Source organism: Mchenga conophoros, linkage group LG4 (genome assembly GCF_057382185.1).
Source record: "Mchenga conophoros isolate Kocher_MC1m ecotype Shallow Benthic linkage group LG4, M_conophoros_male_GT1.1, whole genome shotgun sequence".
Lineage (NCBI taxonomy): Eukaryota > Metazoa > Chordata > Actinopteri > Cichliformes > Cichlidae > Mchenga > Mchenga conophoros.
In genome coordinates, this window is record NC_140529.1 from 24,584,978 (window position 1) to 24,609,878 (window position 24,901).

At 40.2% G+C, this 24,901-nt stretch overlaps 1 protein-coding gene across 1 annotated transcript; it reads right to left on the minus strand.

Annotated features, from left to right (window-relative positions):
* Nucleotides 1-1,579: 1,579 nt before the first annotated feature.
* Nucleotides 1,580-18,778, minus strand: LOC146576137 (uncharacterized). The gene is made up of 8 exons (XM_085271178.1): nucleotides 18,655-18,778; nucleotides 18,314-18,432; nucleotides 18,162-18,234; nucleotides 7,044-7,159; nucleotides 6,646-6,720; nucleotides 5,641-5,709; nucleotides 5,324-5,392; nucleotides 1,580-5,232 (listed from the first exon to the last, which is right to left on the minus strand). The coding sequence occupies exons 1-8, from the start codon at nucleotides 18,725-18,727 to the stop codon at nucleotides 3,193-3,195; spliced, it is 2,634 nt and encodes an 877-aa protein (XP_085127304.1). The 5' UTR covers nucleotides 18,728-18,778; the 3' UTR covers nucleotides 1,580-3,192.
* Nucleotides 18,779-24,901: the final 6,123 nt, after the last annotated feature.

Genomic DNA, 24,901 nt, shown 5'->3' on the forward strand with positions numbered 1-24,901 from the left:
GCCTATTGTAGATTCACTCTTCCCAGTCTGGTGCAGGTCTACAATACTTTTCCTGGTGTCCTTCGAAAGCTCTTTGGTCTTGGCCATGGCGGAGTTTGGAGTCTGACTGTTTGAGGCTGTGGACAGGTGTCTTTTATACAGATGATGAGTTCAAACAGGTGCCATTCATACAGGTAACGAGTGGGGGACAGAAAAGCTTCTTACAGAAGACGTTACAGGTCTGTGAGAGCCAGAGATTTTCCTTGTTTGAGGTGACCAAATACTTATTTTCCACCCTGATTTACGAATAAATCCTTTACAAATCCTACCATGTGAATTCATGGATTTTTTCTTCACATTCTGTCTCTCACAGTTGAAGTGTACCTCTGGTGCAAATTACTGACCTCTGTCATCATTTTAAGTGGGGGAACTTGCACAATCGGTGGCTGACTAAATACTTTTTTGCCCCACTGTACATTCAGCATTCCTTTCCTAGAGTCTTGAAACCAAGCCAAGGACAAACGGTTTGTGCCCCCAGGACAGTTTAACTGTCAGGAGCAAGTCTGTACTGGTCCAGATTGTAAAACAACTTTATAACACGACCATTTCCTGAAGTCATTTTCTAGATAATCCTTCTAAGCTCATTGCCCACCAAGGTTTAAACTGTTTTTTCTATAATTAATTATAATTCTAACATCATTTGTCACATATTCACATAAAATGTCACATAAAAGTAGCAATTTTCAGGCACAACCTTGTTTCAACGTATAGACAAAGATCTGTGTTTACACTCTGGCATGCTGTTACATTAATGTAGCTTCACACAACCACAGATGCACAGCAGGCATTCAGTGTGGACTTTGTTTCAGAAATGACTGAAGAATAAGAAATTGATGGGACCAAGAAACAATATAAGACATTTATATAAAAAGTATTTCTGTAATATTGTGTGAATTGATGCGTTCACTGCAGCACCACGCTGATTTCATATTTGTGCACTTGTAGCATTCAGTGTTGAGTTTTTTCTCCCACACTGCCATGTGTGTCTTTTAAACGATGTTTGATTTAATTTAAAATGTCAGATTGTTTTTTCTTTTTAGTTTTAGGTCAACTTACGGCATAAGTCTATATACGAGCTTCTTTTCTGTTGTTTGCTTCACCGATGGTTCATGACCCGGTAAACATGTTTAACATGGTATTAAACAAGTGTTCCACCCCAGCCTAGGCAACCGGCGTGCAACACAGAAAAAAAAAAAAAAATAAGGAAAAAAAAACTACTACGGTTCTCCACCAAAATCCCAAAACGAAAGTATCGACAGCTATTTACATCAAAGCAAAATAGGACATTTATTTACATCAAAACACCAAACTGTTTACAACCGGGGGGGAAGATCGCGACCATGACAAACTGAAACACAGGGCTTAAATACATAGAAGGAGCAATCAGGGAATGGACAACAGGAGGGAAACACAGCTGGGGCAAATCAGAACTGACAAGACAAGGAAGCGTAAACTGAACACACTGAGATAAGACAGACTTTCAAAGTAAAGCAGGAAACACATAACAGTCACGCCTAAAACAAAACACTGACAACACCGAATCGTAACAGTTCCCCCCACCCAAAAATCAAACATTTAAAACATGTAACCCCAAAGAAAATGTTTGATTCATGCCCAGCGCATACGGCACCGGCTGCTGTTCTGCAGGTGACGCTGATGGCTGGATGGGCCCCTTGGATCCTCCAGTGGAAACGGAAGGCTGGAGCGGTCCCTCGGACCCTCCAGCGAAGGCGGACGAAGGCTGGAGCGGTCCCTCGGACACCCCCAGCGAAGACGACGAAGGCTGGAGCGGTCCCTCGGACCCTCCAGCGAAGACAGACGAAGGCCGGACGGGCCCCTCGGACCCTCCAGCGTATCCCGGACGAGCCGCCATTTTGTTACACCCCGGCCTAGGCAACCGGCGTGCAACACAGAAAAAATAAAAATAGGGGGAAAAAAAACAAAACAGAAAAACTACTACGGTTCTCCACCAAAATCCCAAAACGAAAGCATCGACAGCTATTTACTTCAAAGCAAAATAGGACATTTATTTACATCAAAACACCAAACTATTTACAACCGGGGGAGGGAAGATCACGACCATGACAAACTGAAACACAGGGCTTAAATACATAGAAGGAGCAATCAGGGAATGGACAACAGGAGGGAAACACAGCTGGGGCAAATCAGAACTGACGAGACAAGGAAGCGTAAACTGAACACACTGAGATAAGACAGACTTTCAAAGTAAAGCAGGAAACACATAACAGTCACGCCTAAAACAAAACACTGACAACACCGAATCGTAACACAAGGGTCCTACTTAGATATTTAATTCTGGCCTATGATAAGGTAATAAAGCCACATATGAACAGTGGTCATGTTTATTTTTCAAAAATCTCTAAACATCATTTACTGTATTTACACATCCTTTTTTCTTTTTTTTTTAAGGAACGACACTAAAATTTGAATTGACTCTGAATAGCAGCACAAATCCAGAGTGAAGAAGGAGGCCAAACAGATTTTTCAGGCATATTTAAAGTAATAAGACTTTAATTATAATCATTTTTATGTAGCAGGATACAAACATTCTTGAGCAAATCAATCTGTATTATATTCAATAGACTTGCACACATTGCAACATTAAACAGAATAAGTCTCATCAGCCATTACACAATAATATGAGGTAATATGAAGCTTTATGATCTGTTATCTCAGTAATAGCAATCTGTATCAGGATGCAGTAAACCACATTGATCCACTCACCCCGGATTTTTAGCGTTAATTCACAAAATGTTTATGTGTCACAATAATTTGCATTTCATATTGAATAGAGGTAAACTGACATGTATGATAAATACGTAGTGAATACAAAGTTGGGAAAGGCAAGCTTTTGGCTGTTTACCAATCACTCCATAATTTCCTCCATATACAGATAATACACATACAGTACTGAGTGATATAATCCTACATTACACTGACTACATTATGTCCACACTGTCACACCAAAAGAAAACGTAAGCCACAGATCTCGCACACATATGAACAAAATGACTCCAAACTCCTTTGAAAAAACTTCATCATCGTTCATTTTTCCAAGATTTTCACTGTAGTAAAAACAGCCATGTGCCATGATATACAAGACAGAGAAAGCACCTTAGCTGTGCTGGAACTTTAATATCTTTCATATGAGTTTGGTAAAGGCACCAGCCAACCATCCACATACATGCATTTACACCTAACATCCCTCAAAAAGAAGGCTTTGGGCTGAGTTGTCCTTTCCACTTCCACAAAGATAGTCCTTGATGCACTGTCAGGAATCATCCTGCTGTCCTCTGCATCACGTTTGATATAAAATAGCTGGACCACAATGACTGAAATAGCCGAGCACACACAGTTGGATGTGCAAACACAGTTCTCTTTAAACCTGACGATGAACTGTATTTCTCCATAGCAGCCATTCTTGAGTTTTATGACACAGTCTGTTCTGTCTGCCTCTTCATGGTTTACAGAGTAAACAGTATTTCTGTTGATGAAGCTGTCAAAGGCTTCCACTGATCTGAATGAAACAGGTCGATTTAAGAGCTCTTCTATTGCTAGTTTTATGGATCCTGTGATAGCCAGATGCCGTGAATTTCCAAGCAGATTGTAACAATCAGTGGTTTCATTTACTGGTGAAATGCTGGCTAACGGAGAATTTCCGTTAGAAACAAGGGAGCGAAGGTGACTCGGCAGAAGCTGCCAATAGAGAAACTTGTCTTGAATTTTTTGAGGATTGTAGTTTATGTTGCTAAGCAGTGCCCTTAAATTTGCACTGTTCCTCTCAAAACTGAATGCTGATGTTGCCCAGAGAGGCCCCCAGTTACGCACACAGTCAGCTAAGTGGATCAACTGATGGCAGTTGAATGAAACGTTTTCTTCACCATAGAGTTCTTCCATGTTTCTAACAAAGAGTACCAAGTTCTCATGGGCCAGCTGAAGGTCATTTTGGGAGACTGATTCTTGTAGCAGAATGTGAATGCTGATCGACAAACAAAAAAAATGTTGGAGAAATGAAGGCTGAAGGATGCCTGGTAGGACACTAACAGCATAAAATAAAAGGAAAGCTCGCCACTCAGATGCTTTCCAAGTGTCCCGACCCTTCAGTGACTGTAGAGATCTGCTCATTTCTGATGGAGGCTTTAACATTCGGAGATAAGAGTCCATCTGTGAAATCTGTTGACCTACATACCAGTCTTTCATGGAGTTCTCTGAGTTCAGCCACAATCCAATAAGTTGCTTAGTCACACCAACTAAAACTGAGTGCATATATTCTGGTACAAATCCAAACACAATGTCAAACAAAGGAAGTCTGGAAAGTAAGGACATTCCTTTTACTCCACACTCTGAGGTGTTTTCATGGGAGCTTTCAGCCTCTCTTGCATTTTCAACAAACATATTCTTTGATCTTGATTCTTGTTTAGTTTCATCATATCGGTATGACCTCACAGATCCAGAGCCCTTTGGTACCACTGTGCCAGGGTGTAAACACCAGTCACAACCATATTCTCCATTGAATTGTTTGCAATTCCGGAGAAGTGGCCTCGCCACAGCGTCAGAGGAGCAAACCAAGCAGAAGACTTTTGATGAATGAAGAGTGCCTCTGCTGTCTCTCCACTGAAATGGATTTTGGGCTAAATCACAACATTCATCCACAAATGGTTTCAGAAATGTGTTCATATGAGGTTTTCCTTGGCCAAACCAAAATCCAGCAACTATCATATTTACCTGTCTTTGTGTGTAAGGAAGTTCATTAATAACAAACTGAAGGGGCCAAATTGAGTATCTGGTTGTGCTAAAATTTGGTACTTCATCAAAATTCCATGTCAGTGTGAGATCATCTGCAGCTAGTTTACCCTCTCTGAGGAGATTCTGGTACATCATCCCATCCATCACATCTTTGATGTTATCATGCTCATCTTTAACTGTTTTAGGTAACAACTCAGTGCTGTGGTTCTCAAGGATACCTTTCAGAAGGTCTTTCAGGGATGAGTACAGAAAGAAGTTTCCATTTTGAATGCTGCTTGCTTTATTGAACACAGAGGCACAGTGAGAACAACAAGAATCAGGATTGTTTCCCATGAAGTTTTTACACTCTTGACAGTAAAACATTGTAAATGTGGTTGGACTTTGTCCTTGTGTCACTGTTGCCCAGGAGCGAATTGGTTCGTTACTCTGAAAAGACAAACAAACATGTGTTTTATATACACAAATAATATCGGCATAACAAAATGACTTGAGGAGAAACATCAATATTCCTTCTTACTGTGTCACTGCCTCTGTCAACTGCTGAAGCAGACTCCAACTGAAATGGAAAAATGTTGTGGTCCTGCATCTAAAACAAGGCCAAAACATCAGCCAGGCCTACCTATACTCTTAATATTTCATATTCACTTGATGAAGGTGCATTTCAGATATGTATATTAAACAAATTTAAAGCAGTTTGCATTTGTTAGCTTCATTATTTATTGCTCCTCTTAATGCAGCATTATGGAGACAAAATGTTTGTCTGCAGATAAAATCATTGTAAATCACTGGATCTTCAACCAGTTTAAAAATATTTTTTCTGACTTCATTTCTTACCGTGTCTCTGCCATCTGTTGTGTCAGACGCTGAAGCAGATTCCAAATGTTGAGGAAAAATGTTTGGCTCCTACGTGAAAACAAATACCAAATAATTATCCAGACAAGGCACAGGCCTTCATGTTGTTTACTCACAGTTTGTGAAAAACAGTTGAGCTGTGTTGGAGAATTCTGCAGAGGACTTAGGTAAACAGCTAACCTGGTTCACTTTGCTCATATTGACACCTGTTTTACTCTAAAGATATGAGTCCTTGAATCCATCAAAATGTATTTTTATTAGTGCTGTCAGCATTAATCTCTTTAAAATGACGTTAACGCCATAATGTCATTTTAACTTAATGGCGTAAGCGGTTAGCTTGTTATTGTTTAGCGGCGTCCAGCTCCACGCATGGGGAGATCCACGGTAACCAGCTAACGTAGATTTGCTGCGTTAATGCGGCTATGGCGTCAATGTCATTTTAAGTCTGACATCATGTCAAGTTCAGGGTTCATTTTAAGATTATAATCATGACCTATAGGGCCCTGCACGGTGTAGCTCCAACTTACATCAGTGATCTTCTTCTGCCTTATCGCCCCAGCAGGTCCCTAAGGTCTTGTGACCAGGGACCAGGGCTTGCTGGTTTTCCAGCATACAAGGTTAAAAACAAACAGTGACAGAGCGTTTGTATCAATGGCTCCCAGACTCTGGAACTCGCTCCCTTTGAGTTCGAGATCTGTGGACTCAGTCATTTCATTTAAAAAGCAGTTAAAAATGTATCTGTTTAAACTTGCTTTTGGTTGCTTTTGTTTGTTTGAGGTTGTATGTCCATTTCTGCTTGTGTGAAGCACTTTGTGATTTTATCTTGAAAGGTACTATTTAAATAAAATTTTACTTACTTACTTTACTTAAGGAGATTAACGCTGACAACATTAATTTTTCTATAATAACATGATGACATTAATAACAAAAATGATCAAAGATTAATCACTCAATAATGAACCATGTTCAGACACAATGAGATCATACCATTTCTGGATTGTTCTCTTGCTCTGCGCTTGTTTCCATCATGTCAGCAGAATCATCATTTGTTCTATTCAAGTCCTGCAGTGGTGAGGGATAAATTTAAGATGTATTTCGTATAATAAAAGAAGTGTGATCAGTTTTGTTATATTGATACCTGCCAGTGTGAAATGCATTACATGCACAGTAAATGCTACATTAAATACATTATCTTGTACTCGAGTATTGTGAGGTTATTTTTCTGAATGTCACAGCGCTCACACACAACCTCCACTCTGATGCATTGCATACACTATTAATCTACTGATCTTAACCGCCATTTGTTTTATTAAAAAAAACAGTATATTTAAACTTTTATGGCTTTATGTTCCAGGATTTTTTTGTAACATTTAATAAAACATTACCTGTAAGTATTCTCTGAGCCTCCTTTTAAACTTTACTCTTGGTCCAATTTTTGGAATCAAAGTATTGATTCTGCCTGACTCGAGACTTAGGAAAGCTTCTTTGTCAATACCTTCCTCTGCAACAAAACGAAGTATTCCAATTGAAATTAGACAAACAAATATCAATATGAAATTACAGTACAGCAGTAATTTATGAAGGACCAAAACCAAACTATAATAAAATACCTTCAAATCTGTGAATCAGCTCACTGAGATGCCATTCAGTTAATTTTTCCTGGACAAAATGACATATCTCCATCTACAGAATCAAAACAAACACATCACACATTAATGAAACAATAGACCTGCTGATATAGAATAAAAAATAGATGCCTTACCTGTAAGTAATCTTTCAGTCTCTTTCTAAACTTTACTCTTGGTCCAATTTTAGGAAACAGTAAATTAATTCGGATTGAATCTCCAAGGTTTAGAAACGTCTCCTTGTCAATGCCTTCATCTGAAATAATGCCAACAACAAAATAAAATATTCAAAAGTCAGATGAAGCTAACACTGCAAAACATTAATATTCATCAACTTTGAATATGAAAGACTTTTGTTTTCTATTACAAGTCATAAATCACAGGAATATCCAGACTGACTTCTAAATCAGTAAATTACGATGCTGTTCTAGTGCCATTACAGATTCAACAATTCCCATTAAATAATAATAATAAACTCTTTAAATCCTTTAAATCTCTGCATGAACTCACTGAATCCCCATTCAGTTAGTTTGTCCTGGACAAATCCAGATGTCTCCATTGAATTTGCTGTGGGGACAATCAGCAATAACTGATTTATTCATATTTAAAGTATTATTCACTAAATAAGATCATTTACTTTCCTGTGTGGTTCTGAAGTGTCAGAGGTTTAAGTTTCTATTTATCTCAATAACCTTTTTCATGTGACAACAGGAGGTAAATGTTTTTGTCTCTTAGCTGGATTGAACTGTTGCAACTTTTGCGACTTCATGTCACTCTGTAGAGTTCATCTAAATATCTAAAGTTTCCAGTTTAGTGAAATGTGTTTACACTGATACAAAGGTTTAAGTTTTATTTTTCATTTGATTTCATTTGATTTGGAATAATATGATTTTTACAGAGCCAAAGTTTTTTAAGGGGCAAAAAATGTGAAATTAGCAGGAAACTGTTGTAGCAAACATATTGACATTTTCACAAAAACATATTCTAAAAGATCTCATTAGATCTTATTAATTTCAGCGTTGATAGTTTACATACACATAATGTGCTACAGGCACTGTTTAAAAAATGTTTTAGTCTCCAGATGTCATTTATATAAAATGTATTTGTGATATCTTGTTTAATCTCTCCACTCACCTTTGCTGTCATCAACACGTTGACAAAAGCATGCATTTTTGTCATTGGCACTAAAACTATAGAGACTAAAGACCTGATACTTTACCATCAGCATACTTTTTTCTTCATACAAGGAAGCAAAAGCAACTGAACTACTCTAACCTTCATTTTTACTTAATAGTCAACAGGAATAAAAACAAACAATAGGAAGGACACTGTCAAGACTGACAGGCAGGCAGGAGTAGTGTTGGCCGTATGACACTGATGCTCCCACACAAGCTTCAAACTCAAAGTTACATTTTCCTTGAACCACTATTTCAAAGGTTGCTTCATTGTGGAAAATCACATGTCCCATGTACATGATCACACCCCACCCTAGTTACTGAAACATGCCCTACCATCCCAACACATCCTGTTCCACCAAGGACACCTTCATCTACCTGCTACATTACATAAGTTTACAGAATCAACTGACCAATCAATCCATCGTTACAAAATTGTATTTATATCATTCACACAATGAATGATATAAATACTTTGATACAATCAGCAAATGGAAATTGAGATTTCATGTGCTGTCTCCTATTTCATTACTAGATGTCACTGAACAAAGCTTTGAATGAATGAACCAATTTTCAACAGGACTGATCAAGTGGTTCAATAGAGGTTCATGGTTTTATTTGCACATCAGGAGTTGGACCCAAACGCAGCATTTGGAAGATGGAGTGGTAAACTAAAAAGTGACCTTATTAACTTGAACTACGTGCAAAATAATTCAGATAAAAATAAAACAAACAAAAAACAAACAAACAAGGAGATCTGAATCTTCGAGGAAAACAGACTACACAAGACTAAGGAGCTTGGAAAGAAAAACGTCTGGACTTCGCTTGAAGACGTTTCACCTCTCATCCGAGAAGCTTCTTCAGGTCTAAGGTTAAATAGTGGAGAGTCCCAGAGACTCCCAGATTTAAGCCCTATGGGAGAGTTCAAATAGTGAACAGAGGCAGTGGCTTACAACACCAACTGTCTGCCATCTATAATCCAGTTTTGAGATCCCTTCCCAGACACCTCAACACCCACACACATCATAGGGCCTTCTGACCTCAGGAAATCACATGATAGGGTGGGGCTAGGTTTCACAATGCCTGTGTCCCAATTCAGGGTCTGCATGCTTGAAGTACGCGCACTACGTACGGTGCGTACTATAAGTACGAGAAGTGCGGAAGTGAGAGGTTTGTGAAATGGGACGGTATACGCTTCGTCGCGCTGTTCAGGTTGCCTAGCAACCATGATACTAACAGCGAGATACAGCATTGTTTGACAGAAATGAAGGAGAAAAATGTTTTGTTGGTCATTCATTTTTGTCATGACATCACTTTGATTAGTTGAGTATCTGAGGCTGAGACCACGGGACTGTAAAACATGATTGTTGGGCTTCATTTCTGTACTGAACAGTCATTTAAGATTAGTTAGTAAATAACAATTAGTTAATGTTGTTCATGAGACTAAAGTCATCTCACTGTGGTAATGTAAATATAATATATAGATATATATATATCTATATAATGTATATTGTATATAATGTATATTGTAATAACATGATATTATGTTGTTCAAATGTGAAAAGTATATTGTGAGAACAATAAAGTTTTCACATTACATGTGATATAGCTCTATTTTTCTTTTGCCTGGGTGGGAGCTCTACGCTTTCGAAATGTTTCGCTTTGAAACCAGACTGAAATGTTTCTGAGATATCGTTAATTTCCAGTAGAGCCTGGAACTGAAGGAAGACAGGATTTTGGACAGGAAGGAGGGTTTAGAGATTGGTTTGTTTTGTTTTGTTTTTTTTTTGAGAAATGGGTTCACTATGGTATGGTTAAGATCGGCTGGGATGGTTTTAATAATGGTTAAAACTGTAGGTCCAATAGTGTCAAAGACACTATTATCTTTGACATTATTAAAAGAGAGAGGGGATAATAGTGTCACAGGACATTCACAGACACATTTACACCTAACACCCTTCTAGAAAAAGACTGAGTTAATTTGCCCTTTCCACTTCCACAAAAACAGTCTATAAAGCACTGTCATCTTGTTGTTATTAATAAATTGTTTGTAATATATAGCACCTTTTCACCAAAGCAATCGTCAGATAAGATATTCATTTTTGACAATCTAAGACTTTTTTCAGTATTATGAATATGTTCTCATAAATTATAAAGTCTAAGGAGCTTAGAAAGAAAAGCATCTGGACTTCTTTAAGTTGCTTGAAGACATTTCACCTCTCATCCGAGAAGCTTCTTCAGAGTCCCAGATTTAAGACCAATGGGAGTGTCCCCCATGGGTGTAAAGGGAACCAAAACTGGATTATAGATGGCAGACAGTTGTAGACCGTGTCGTAAGCCACCGCCTCTGTTTACCCTCTGTTTACCCTCTTTGAACAGAGGCGGTGGCTTACGACACCAATTGTCTGCCATCTATGATCCAGTTTCTAGATGCCGTGCCTATGCACATCCTGGTTCTTCTGACCTCAGGAGATCACATGATAGGGTGGGGCTTGGTTTCACAATGAGTTCACCCGAAACTTTGGCTGATTGTGACCAACACCTGTTTTCACACCTCGGCTCATGTGATTAGGTAGAGGATCAATAAGGGGTCCATGTCCATCTTAGGGGATACTCCAATAGGGCTTGACTCTGGGACTCTCCACCATTTGACCCAGGAATGAGAGGTGAAACATCTTCAAGTCCAGACGCTTTTCTTTCCAAGGTCCTTAGACTACGATGACCTGGATGGCTGAGAACCCCCACAGACATAAACGATATTCGCTCCTCCAGGAGAAAGCTAAGTACCCCAAAGAGAGAGTGGCTCTTTCTGCTGCCACACAGAGGTCTCTGGACAGGAAAAAGAAGTAAGAAATTAAAGGGAAACACATGTTTTTATGGTAATGCTTTTTAGATTGAGTGATTAGTGGTGTATGTGGTACTGGAGTTGGTGAGTCTCCAGCACAGACTAGGAAGATGCAGCAGAAGCCAAACTGCCCCACTACCAACAAATACGATATTACTTCATTAATACTTTTAATTGATTCAAAATTTCACTTGATGTTATTTCTAAATGATTGTCCTCAAAAGTTATTTACATACATTCATTACTCCTTTCCTAGAGTCTTGAAGCCAAGCCAAAGACAACATGTTTGTGCCTCAGGACAGCTTAACCGTCAGGAGCAAGTCTGTACCGGTACAGATTGTAAAACATCTATTATAACACACCCATTGCCTGAAGTCATTCTTTCTCAGTACATTGTCCACCGAGGTTTCAATATTTTTTATTATAATTAATTATAATTATAACATAATTTGTCACATATTAATAAAAGTAGCAGTCTTCAGACACAACCTGCTTTCGACGTATAAATAAAGATCTTTGTTTACACACTGGCATGCTGTTACATTAATTGTAAGGGGCAAGTTTGTACTTGTCCAGTAATTATTGTACCAGTATAGTACCAATAAACATTGTAGTCATCCTTTCTTAGCTCAGTGTCCGCAAAACTTTAAACATTTTTTGTTTTTTATAGATAATTAATTACAGTTCTAACATTATTTTAGTCACATATTCATAAATGCAGCAGTCTTCAGACGCACCCTGCCTTTAATGTATTTAAAGTCATGCCCTAACTGGAGTTTTTACTCTTTTAATGCAAACCTTTCACCACTAAGACTTTAGTCAATGCTGCTAACCACACGATGGTCCTTGAATTAGCTTTGAAAATTCACATGAATGAACTGTTGCTCACCGAGTAGAGCCGTATTGTGAGAGGGTCACCATGGCTATTAGCCAGGCCAGCTTCTGGGAGAAGGGTTCTTGCCCCTGTTTTTTTGTTTACAGTGTGATGATGTGAGGGGAGCCGCGGTGGAGCAATGGACTCCAGGATGAGATGGGGATAGGAGGGTTCTCCTCTTCTGCCTGGGACGAGGCTGGTCTGGACCCTGCTCTGAAGGAGGAATTTCGGTCCTGCTTGTGAACACCTAACAAACATTTATCCTTTGTTGTGGGACAGTTACATTGTGGGACAGGGTGGGAGTTTAGCGAGCATAGAACATTGTGTTTTATATGTTTTTTTGAAATTGGGATTATTTATTTCTGGGGATTTTAGTACCATGACAACATTTTATTGCTTGTTTTTAGAATTGTTTTTCATTCTTCCTCCCTGGTTTGGAAATAAGCTTGTTTCTGATGAGACTTACATCATCTATGTGCCCTGGGTTTCTGACTCGCGCACTCTCCCCTTGTATCTAAAGAACCAGCCTCTATAGTAAGACATTCGCACCAGCGTGTCTACATATTCACGAACAAAAACATCACAGTGCTGTTGGTTTGACTGTTGCCACTCGCCAAAATAATTTGTGTCAACAGCTGATTGTCAATGAAGGAAAAAATAAGTAGCTATAGTTAAATGTAAGTCAAAAGAAGCTAAATTGAAAACACTTAAAAACAGTTGTGTACCTAATTACTCTGGCTTTGTTATCTGTCATGTTTTAGTGATGCATATATTTAATATCAACTGCTTATAGCTGTAAGTTCAGTTTTATACAGACAGTCAGACAATTTAGTTGTGGTGAAAATACAATATTTAAGTGTGTATGATTTATTCATTGCATTTTTTTTTCTTCAAGGGCTTTAACTACCAGGTGCATGCTTAATCATCAAGGTAAGTAAATCCCAAATGTACTGTTTGAGAAAACCTGCAGTCAGTTGAGACTGAAGAAGTCACTTGGATGAGTGACAAAACATTTGTCTCACTGAAAACACTACGCGCAGATGAACACAATCAGCCTTTTGGGCTATAGTTACCAATTTGTACATTGTTTCCTTCTTTATCTATGCTGAGTTTTCAGTTCTCTGAGTCATATCAAAGTGTTTTAGTACTTGGTTTTAATGACTTATGAAAAGGAAAAAAGATACAATCTCTGACATATTCTGATTATTTTTTCATAAACTATAAACTACATTCACTCCAACAGGAGAAAGCCAAGTGCCCCAAAGAGAGAGTGGCTCTTTCTGCTGCCACACAGAGGTCTCTGGACAGGAAAAAGAAGTAAGACAAGAAATGGAAACACATGTTTTGCATTAATGCTGCTGAGATCCAGTGATCAGTGGTGTATTTGGACTTCTTTAGGGTTGGTGAATCTCCAGCACAGACTAAAAAGATGCAGCAGAAGCCAAAAAGCCCCACTACCAACAGGTGTGATGTTATTACTTTTTTGTTCATTTTGTGTTTCCCTTTATGCAATTTCCAGATTATATTCTCCAGAGGTTATTTACATACATTCAGCATTCCTTTCCTAGAGTCTTGAAGCCAAGCCAAGGACAAACGGTTTGTGCCCCCAGGACAGTTTAACCGTCAGGAGCAAGTCTGTACTGGTACAACGGACTGTACAACTTTATAACACAACACTTTCCTGAAGTCATTTTCTAGATAATCCTTCTTTCTAAGCTCATTGCCCACCAAGGTTTAAACTGTTTTCTCTATAATGAATTATAATTCTAACATCATTTGTCACATATTCACATAAAATGTCACATAAAAGTAGCAATTTTCAGGCACAACCTTGTTTCGACGTATAGACAAAGATCTGTGTTTACACTCTGGCATGCTGTTACATTAATGTAGCTTCACACAACCACAGGTGCACAGCAGGCATTCAGTGTGGACTTTGTTTCAGAAATGACTGAAGAATAAGAAATTGATGGGACCAAGAAACAATATAAGACATTTATATAAAAAGTATTTCTGTAATATTGTGTGAATTGATGCGTGCACTGCAGCACCACGCTGATTTCATATTTGTGCACTTGTAGCATTCAGTGTTGAGTTTTTTCTCCCACACTGCCATGTGTGTCTTTTAAACGATGTTTGATTTAATTTAAAATGTCAGATTGTTTTTTCCTTTTAGTTTTAGGTCAACTTACGGCATAAGTCTATATACGAGCTTCTTTTCTGTTGTTTGCTTCACCGATGGTTCATGACCCGGTAAACATGTTTAACATGGTATTAAACAAGGGTCCTACTTAGATATTTAATTCTGGCCTATGATAAGGTAATAAAGCCACGTATGAACAGTGGTCATGTTTATTTTTCAAAAATCTCTAAAAATCATTTACTGTATTTACACATCCTTTTTTTTTTTTTAGGAACGAACGAATTTGAGTAATTTGAATTGACTCTGAATAGCAGCACAAATCCAGAGCGAAGAAGGAGGCCAAACAGATTTTTCAGGCATATTTAAGTAATAAGACTAATTATAATCATTTTTATGTAGCAGGATACAAACATTCTTGAGCAAATCAATCTGTATTATATTCAATAGACTTGCACACATTGCAGCATTAAACAGAATAAGTCTCATCAGCCATTACACAATAATATGAGGTAATATGAAGCTTTATGATCTGTTATCTCAGTAATAGCAATCTGTATCAGGATGCAGTAAACCACATTGATCCACTCACCCCGGATTTTTAGCGTTAATTCACGAAATGTTTATGTGTCACAATAATTTGCATTTCATATTGAATAGAGGTAAACTGACATGTATGATAAATACGTAGTGAATACAAAGTTGGGAAAGGCAAGCTTTTGGCTGTTTACAAATCACTCCATAATTTCCTCCATATACAGATAATACACATACAGTACTGAGTGATATAATCCTACATTACACTGACTACATTATGTCCACACTGTCACACCAAAAGAAAACGTAAGCCACAGATCTCGCACACATATGAACAAAATGACTCCAAACTCCTTTGAAAAAATTTCATCATCGTTCATTTTTCCAAGATTTTCACTGTAGTAAAAACAGCCATGTGCCATGATATACAAGACAGAGAAAGCACCTTAGCTGTGCTGGAACTTTAATATCTTTCATATGAGTTTGGTAAAGGCACCAGCCAACCATCCACATACATGCATTTACACCTAACATCCCTCAAAAAGAAGGCTTTGGGCTGAGTTGTCCTTTCCACTTCCACAAAGATAGTCCTTGATGCACTGTCAGGAATCATCCTGCTGTCCTCTGCATCACGTTTGATATAAAACAGCTGGACCACAATGACTGAAATAGCCGAGCACACACAGTTGGATGTGCAAACACAGTTCTCTTTAAACCTGACGATGAACTGTATTTCTCCATAGCAGCCATTCTTGAGTTTTATGACACAGTCTGTTCTGTCTGCCTCTTCATGGTTTACAGAGTAAACAGTATTTCTGTTGATGAAGCTGTCAAAGGCTTCCACTGATCTGAATGAAACAGGTCGATTTAAGAGCTAGTTTTATGGATCGTGTGATATCCAGATGCCGTGAATTTCCAAGCAGATTGTAACAATCAGTGGTTTCATTTACTGGTGAAATTCTGGCTAACGGAGAATTTCCGTTAGAAACAAGGGAGCGAAGGTGACTCGGCAGAAGCTGCCAATAGAGAAACTTGTCTTGAATTTTTTGAGGATTGTAGTTTATGTTGCTAAGCAGTGCCCTTAAATTTGCGCTGTTCTTCTCAAAACTGAAAGCTGATGTTGCCCAGAGAGGCCCCCAGTTACGCACACAGTCAGCTAAGTGGATCAACTGATGGCAGTTGAATGAAACGTTTTCTTCACCATAGAGTTCTTCCATGTTTCTAACAAAGAGTACTAAGTTCTCATGGGCCAGCTGAAGGTCATTTTGGGAGACTGATTCTTGTAGCAGAATGTGAATGCTGATCGACAAACAAAAAAAATGCTGGAGAAATGAAGGCTGAAGGATGCCTGGTAGGACACTAACAGCATAAAATAAAAGGAAAGCTCGCCAGTCAGATGCTTTCCAAGTGTCCCGACCCTTCAGTGACTGTAGAGATCTGCTCATTTCTGATGGAGGCTTTAACATTCGGAGATAAGAGTCCATCTGTGAAATCTGTTGACCTACATACCAGTCTTTCTTGGAGTTCTCTGAGTTCAGCCACAATCCAATAAGTTGCTTAGTCACACCAACTAAAACTGAGTGCATATATTCGGGTACAAATCCAAACACAATGTCAAACAAAGGAAGTCTGGAAAGTAAGGACATTCCTTTTACACCATACTCTGAGGTGTTTTCAACAAACATATTTTTTGATCTTGATGCTTGTTTAGTTTCATCATATCGGTATGACCTCACAGAGCCAGAGCGCTTTGGTACCACTGTGCCAGGGTGTAAACACCAGTCACAACCATATTCTCCATTGAATTGTTTGCAATTCTGGAGAAGTGGCCTCGCCACAGCGTCAGAGGAGCAAACCAAGCAGAAGACTTTTGATGAATGAAGAGTGCCTCTGCTGTCTCTCCACTGAAATGGATTTTGGGCTAAATCACAACATTCATCCACAAATGGTTTCAGAAATGTGTTCATATGAGGTTTTCCTTGGCCAAACCAAAATCCAGCAACTATCATATTTTCCTGTCTTTGTGTGTAAGGAAGTTCATTAATAACAAACTGAAGGGGCCAAATTGAGTATCTGGTGGTGCTAAAAATTGGTACTTCATCAAAATTCCATGTCAGTGTGAGATCATCTGCAGCTAGTTTACCCTCTCTGAGGAGATTCTGGTACATCATCCCATCCATCACATCTTTGATGTTATCATGCTCATCTTTAACTGTTTTAGGTAACAACTCAGTGCTGTGGTTCTCAAGGATACCTTTCAGAAGGTCTTTCAGGGATGAGTACAGAAAGAAGTTTCCATTTTGAATGCTGCTTGCTTTGTTGAACACTGAGGCACAGTGAGAACAACAAGAATCAGGATTGTTTCCCATGAAGTTTTTACACTCTTGACAGTAAAACATTGTAAATGTGGTTGGACTTTGTCCTTGTGTCACTGTTGCCCAGGAGCGAATTGGTTCATTACTCTGAAAAGACAAACAAACATGTGTTTTATATACACAAATAATATCGGCATAACAAAATGACTTGAGGAGAAACATCAATATTCCTTCTTACTGTGTCACTGCCTCTGTCAACTGCTGAAGCAGACTCCAACTGAAATGGAAACATGTTGTGGTCCTGCATCTAAAACAAGGACAAAACATCAGCCAGGCCTACCGATACTCTTAATATTTCATATTCACTTGATGAAGGTGCATTTCAGATATGTATATTAAACAAATTTAAAGCAGTTTGCATTTGTTAGCTTCATTATTTATTGCTCCTCTTATTGCAGCATTATGGAGACAAAATGTTTGTCTTCAGATAAAATCATTGTAAATCACTGGATCTTCAACCAGTTTAAAAGTATCTTTTCTGACTTCCTTTCTTACCGTGTCTTTGCCATCTGTTGTGTCAGACGCTGAAGCAGATTCCAAATGTTGAGGAAAAATGTTTGGCTCCTGCGTGAAAACAAATACCAAATAATTATCCAGACAAGGCACAGGCCTTCATGTTGTTTACTCACAGTTTGTGAAAAACAGTTGAGCTGTGTTGGAGAATTCTGCAGAGGACTTAGGTAAACAGCTAACCTGGTTCACTTTGCTCATATTGACACCTGTTTTACTCTAAAGATATGAGTCCTTGAATCAATCAAAATGTATTTTTATTAGTGCTGTCAGCATTAATCTCTTTAAAATGACGTTAACGCCATAATGTCATTTTAACTTTTAACGAAGTATTCAAATTGAAATTAGACAAACAAATATCAATATGGCATTACAGTACAGCAGTAATTTATGAAGGACCAAACCAAACTATAATAAAATACCTTCAAATCTGTGAATCAGCTCACTGAGATGCCATTCAGTTAATTTTTCCTGGACAAAATGACATGTCTCCATCTACAGAATCAAAACAAACACATCACACATTAATGAAACAATAGACCTGCTGATATAGAATAAAAAATAGCTGCCTTACCTGTAAGTAATCTTTGAGTCTCTTTCTAAACTTTACTCTTGGTCCAATTTTAGGAAACAGTAAATTAATTCGGATTGAATCTCCAAGGTTTAGAAACGTCTCCTTGTCAATGCCTTCATCTGAAATAATGCCAACAACAAAATAAAATATTCAAAAGTCAGATGAAGCTAACACTGCAAAACATTAATATTCATCAACTTTGAATATGAAAGACTTTTTTTATTATAAGTCATAAATCACAGGAATATCCATACTGACTTCTGAATCAGTAAATTACGATGCTGTTCTAGTGCCATTACAGATACAACAATTCCCATTAAAGAATAATAATAAACTCATACCTTTAAATCTCTGCATGAACTCACTGAATCCCCATTCAGTTAGTTTGTCCTGGACAAATCCAGATGTCTCCATGGAATTTGCTGTGGGGACAATCAGCAATAACTGATTTATTCATATTTAAAGTATTATTCACTAAATAAGATCACTTACTTTCCTGTGTGGTTCTGAAGTGTCAGAGGTTTAAGTTTCTATTTATCTCAATAACCTTTTTCATGTGACAACAGGAGGTAAATGTTTTTGTCTTTTAGCTGAATTGAACTCTTGCAACTTTTGCGACTTCATGTCACTCTGTAGAGTTCATCTAAATATCTAAAGTTTCCAGTTTAGTGAAATGTGTTTACACTGATACAAAGTTTCAGTTTTAATTTTCATTTGATTTCTTCTGTCATAGTGGAATAATATGATTTTTACAGAGCCAAAGTTTTTTAAGGGGCAAAAAATGTGAAATTAGTGTTGGCCGTATGACACTGATGCTCCTACACAAGCTTCAAACTCAAAGTTTCCTTGAACCACTATTTCAAAGGTTGCTTCGGTGTGGAAAATCACATGTCCCATGTACATGATCACACCCCACCCTAGTTACTGAAACATGCCCTACCACCCCAACACATCCTGTTTCCCCTAGGACACCTTCATCTACCTGCTACATTACATAAGTTTACAGAATCAACTGACCAATCAATCCATCGTTACAAAATTGTATTTATATCATTCACACAATGAATGATATAAATACTTTGATACAATCAGCAAATGGAAATTGAGATTTCATGTGTTGTCTCCTATTTCATTACTAGATGTCACTGAACAAAGCTTTGAATGAATGAACCAATTTTCAACAGGACTGATGAAGTGGTTCAATAGAGGTTCATTGTTTTATTTGCACATCACTAGGCAGGAGTTGGACCCAAACGCAGCATTTGGAAGATGGAGTGGTAAACTAAAAAGTGACCTTATTAACTTGAACTACGTGCAAAATAATTCAGATAAAAACAAAACAAACAAAAAACAAACAAACAAGGAGATCTGAATCTTCGAGGAAAACAGACTACACAAGACTAAGGAGCTTGGAAAGAAAAGCGTCTGGACTTCGCTTGAAGACGTTTCACCTCTCATCCGAGAAGCTTCTTCAGGTCTAAGGTTAAATAGTGGAGAATCCCAGAGACTCCTAGATTTAAGCCCTATGGGAGAGTTCAAATAGTGAACAGAGGCAGTGGCTTACAACACCAACTATCTGCCATCTACAGGGAGTGCAGAATTATTAGGCAAATGAGTATTTTGTCCACATCATCCTCTTCATGCATGTTGTCTTACTCCAAGCTGTATAGGCTCGAAAGCCTACTACCAATTAAGCATATTAGGTGATGTGCATCTCTGTAATGAGAAGGGGTGTGGTCTAATGACATCAACACCCTATATCAGGTGTGCATAATTATTAGGCAACGTCCTTTCCTTTGGCAAAATGGGTCAAAAGAAGGACTTGACAGGCTCAGAAAAGTCAAAAATAGTGAGATATCTTGCAGAGGGATGCAGCAGTCTCAAAATTGCAAAGCTTCTGAAGCGTGATCATCGAACAATCAAGCGTTTCATTCAAAATAGTCAACAGGGTCGCAAGAAGCGTGTGGAAAAACCAAGGCACAAAATAACTGCCCATGAACTGAGAAAAGTCAAGCGTGCAGCTGCCAAGATGCCACTTGCCACCAGTTTGGCCATATTTCAGAGCTGCAACATCACTGGAGTGCCCAAAAGCACAAGGTGGGCAATACTCAGAGACATGGCCAAGCTAAGAAAGGCTGAAAGACGACCACCACTGAACAAGACACACAAGCTGAAACGTCAAGACTGGGCCAAGAAATATCTCAAGACTGGTTTTTCTAAGGTTGTATGGACTGATGAAATGAGAGTGAGTCTTTTTTTTTTTTTTTTTTGTCATTTTTTTTTTTTTTTTTTTTTTTAATAAATAGGACAGGGGGAATGAATGAGAGAGAGAGGGGGAGAGAAAGAAAGAAAACCCAAGGGGAGAAGAGACGGTGAGAAGGGGGGGGAAGAGAGACAAAAAAAAAAAAAAAAAAACTCCTGGGTCACCTGTATGGAGAAAAAACAAACAAACAAACAAACAAACAAACAGAGGAGACAGCAAACAACAAAGAGCAACATAATAATAGAGAAAACAAAGCACCATCACAATAAACTAGCTAGTCATAGATATCAGTATTTACTAAGTAATAAACGATATTGTGCAGCACGCAAGATAGACAGCGCACAGTGTGCTTTGAGGCAGCAGCCAAGAAAGCTTTAGTCCGCGTCTGTGAATACCCATGTGTGCATACCTGTGTGGATCAGCATGCTTGCATTCCAAAGGTTTCTCCATGTAATGATCTGCTAGGGAGTGTGGGGGGGCCACAGCCCCGTCCTCCAGGGTGTGAAGCGGGTATGGAGGAGATCAAAACTCCAGACATCCAGAGGCCCCCAGAACACAAGAGACCATGGAAGACCAACAGAGGGGCAGCCGCGCCACTGTTCCAGTAAGAGCTGAGGAGAGTCCCAGATGAGGGCTCACTCAGCAGCCGCGGAGCAGAAGCCAGGGGGGGTTGCAGTGACGCGCCCGTGAGCTCCGCCGGCCCCCAGCTGCGCCTGAGTGACCGAGCCCTAGGCCGAGAGGCCGGGGGCACCCCACCTCCAAAGGGGCCCGAGCGAGCCCCAGGCCCCAGGCCCCGACAAGCGGCCGCCAAGGAGTGAGCCGGTGTGTACCCGGACGCCCACCCCCAGACACAAAGAACCACCAACACACCGACACCTGAGGGAGTCCGCCACCGGCAGGGGAAGTGGTGGTGGGTGGAGATAGGCCTCCAAACCTTGGAGGGCCTGAGGTGTCCCCAGAGAGGTGGCGTCTGATACCCAACCTGACATATAGACACAGACATACAGGCACACACAGACACAAACATCCATTCCCACCCTCATGCTCTCATATGCACTCACTCCACACTCAACCAACGTGGAGACAGACATAAAGAGACGCTGTACACACAATCACACTCCCCAAGCGTACTCTACAAACCGGGTCTAGGTACCCTTGCCCCTGGAGGGGGGAATTGCACCCAGACCCAGGTGGTGTTACCCTTTTCCCTGCGGTGGGGAGAGGCAGACCACCCCGACTCCGCAGCAGCAGGGAGGCCCCACACCCCAGACCGCAGTCGGACGGCCAACTCCTCCTACTAGCCCCCCCGCTCCAGCAGGCCGCAGAGAATGGGGGTGGGAGAAGACTCCAAACCTCCCTCCACCCGCTCATTGTAGTGTTGATGCATATGTGTTCTAAGGTGCAATTAAAACCCAGGAGGGCATGGAGCTACCTGCCAAGGAGCAGCAGGTAAGCGCATGGTCCCTCCTGCTAGCCCTCAATGACTAAGTGTATTTAAAATTGAGAGGTGGGCAACGACGTCAGGGGTGAGGTATACACCCTGATGGTGATTGGACTCCGTGATTGTGCCCACCCCCAAGATCCTATATGTATGTGTAATGAGAGTGTGAATAATGTGAATGTCTAAGTTGTGGGATAAAATTGAGGCAGAGGCAGCCAGAAGGGGACAGGGGGGGGGGGACGGGGGGGGGTAGCCTCCTCTGCACCCTGGTGACATACCCCCACTCCAAGGCCCTGCATGTGTGGGTGGTTGTGGAGGAGCGGGAAGAGGGAGGCAGCTGGAGATGGGGAGGGAAGGAAGGGAGGGGCAGGTAACCCCTCCCTGGGGCCAGCTCCCCCGCTGACCCCAGTAGGCACTCCCACCCTCCGCGACCCGCCAGGGAAGGGGGGCCCAGGCCCATCAGACCGGGGCCCAGTGCAGTAGCGCCCCCCGGCTCCACAGAGCCCTGGACAGTCCACCCAACCCCACCACAGAGAAAACTGCACCCACCCCACCAACCACACATCTTCCAGACTACATAAGACGGTAAACGCCCAGGCTGAGATCTTCCTCCACCTCTCCTGTATCTCCCCCTCCTGCAGAGAGTTCCTGAGAGAAGAAAGCTCCTGCCAGATGTGACCATCCCCCCCACCAGTTGAAGAGCCCCCCAGGCGGCTCGATGCACCGGCGGCACCCTGCTCCAGGGCCGGGCCCCCATGCACCCACCCGCCCACAACCCCGGCAACACACCAACCAGGACCCGAGCCCCCGAGGCCCGGCCCGGGCCCCCGCCCAGAGACGGAGCACCCCCAGAACCTCACGCCCATCCCGGACCCACCCAGGGGCAGCCAGGTTGCCAGGTCAGTAACCCACGTCCGTCAGCACAGACCCTCCCCTAGCCCCGCTGCACGCAGCCGCGAGGAAACAGTTACCTGAGAGCCAACAGAGCCCTCAACCGGACGTGACCGCTACCCCGGGTTGAGCCCCCCAAGGAAGATGCCTCCGGGGAACCCCCCGACGCCCTAAGCCTGTCCCTACCCCCTCACCAATCACAACAGTGAAGGCGGGACCAAACTATGACCCCCCACCCCCACTAGGTGATGGAGCTGATAAAAGGGGCCCAGAGCAATTGATCTGATGTGGTGGCAGAGGCTGTGTCAAGACTAATGTAATCTAATAGATAATTTCTATATTGGTTAGAATTAAGATTATTTTTATTTTTCCAGTTCATGAGGACTGTTTTCTTGGCTATGCATAGGGCAGTGAAGATCATATGGGCTATATTCTTTTCTGAAGTGACATTATCTAAGCTGCCCAACAAACACACTAAGGGGGAAGTTGGAATGTTACATTTCAGACATTTTGATAAGTCTTCACATATCTCGCGCCAAAACTTTTGCACTGGTGGACAGAACCAAAGAGCGTGGATGTAATTGTCTGGTGTATTGCCTTGACAGTGTGAGCAGTTGTTGGAAGATGTAAAGCCCATCTTAAACATCCGATGACCTGTATAGTGCACTCTATGAAGTATTTTGTATTGTATTAATTGCAGACTGGGATTTTTAATTAATTTAAAAGTTTTTAAGCAAATCTGAGACCAGAAGTTTTGGTCTAGGTTGACTGATAAATCTGCTTCCCACTTTGCAGTAGGAAGGGATATTGATTCATCTAATTTAGAAAGTGTTCTGTATATTTTAGATAATAATTTGGGGGATTTAAGAGTAAGAAAATGTGCCGCACTTAGTGGTGTTTGTAATTCAACTTGACTGAGGTTAAATTTCTTTTTTACTATGGATTTAATTTGTTGATATTCTAAAAACCTTGTCTTGTTGATCCCATATTGTTCAACTAGTCTGTCAAATGGAATAAATTCTGTTCCCTCTAATATATGTTCTAAGTATTTAATTCCTTTACAACTCCATTCTGGGAAATTAATCATATTATTGTTTTGTAATATGTCAGGGTTATTCCAGATAGGTGTACGTTTGCATGGGATTAATGAAGACTCCGTTATTTTTAGAAACTCCCACCATGCTGTTAGAGAAAAGCTGATGTTGATACTTTTAAAGCATTCATGTCTTTTGATGTTTGAGCTAATAAATGGTAGGTCTGAAATCTCTAGATCCTTGCATAGTGCCTGTTCAACATCTAGCCAGGGCTCAACTAAGAAGGTATGTTTTAACCATTCTGAGATGAACTGAAGCCTGTTGGCTAAGAAGTATTGGTGAAAATTAGGCAGATCTAATCCTCCTCTATCCTTGGTTCTTTGTAGCGTTTTTAAGCTAATACGCGGAGGTTTATCTTTCCAAAGGAATTTGGAAATATATGAATCCAGAGATCTGAACCAATCTTGTGATGGTTTGTTAGGGATCATCAAAAATAAGTAATTTATTTTTGGCAAGATCATCATTTTTATAGTGGCGACCCTTCCCATGAGTGATATGGGTAAAGATTTCCATCTAGTCAGATCGCCTTCTACTTTCTTTAGAAGTGGGATGTGGTTTAGTTTAGTTAAGTCTGAAAGCTTAGGAGAGACATTAATACCTAAATATTTAATATTTCCGGATTGCAGTGGGGCAGAGGAAGAATTATGGAAGGAGCAGTTAATGGGGAGAACTGTAGATTTTGGCCAGTTAATTGAATAATCTGAAACTCTTGAAAACCAGTTTATTAAAGTAATTACCTCAGAGAGGTTGGTTTGTGTGTTTTGCAGAAAAAGCAACACATCATCCGCATAGAGACTGATTTTATGTTCTATGTTCTTACATTTTATGCCCTTAATTGTTGTAGCCTGTCTAAATGCTGCTGCTAGAGGTTCGATAAAAATTGCAAAAAGTGAGGGGGA

Coding starts and splice junctions, on each gene's coding strand:
- LOC146576137 (XM_085271178.1), bottom strand. CDS start 18,727: ATGGAGACATCTGGATTTGTCCAGGACAAACTAACTGAATGGGGATTC. Junction 5,393..5,640: donor CAACAGATGGCAGAGACACG/GTAAGAAATGAA, acceptor GCCTTGTTTTAG/ATGCAGGACCACAACATTTT. Junction 5,233..5,323: donor TTGACAGAGGCAGTGACACA/GTAAGAAGGAAT, acceptor TTGTCTTTTCAG/AGTAACGAACCAATTCGCTC.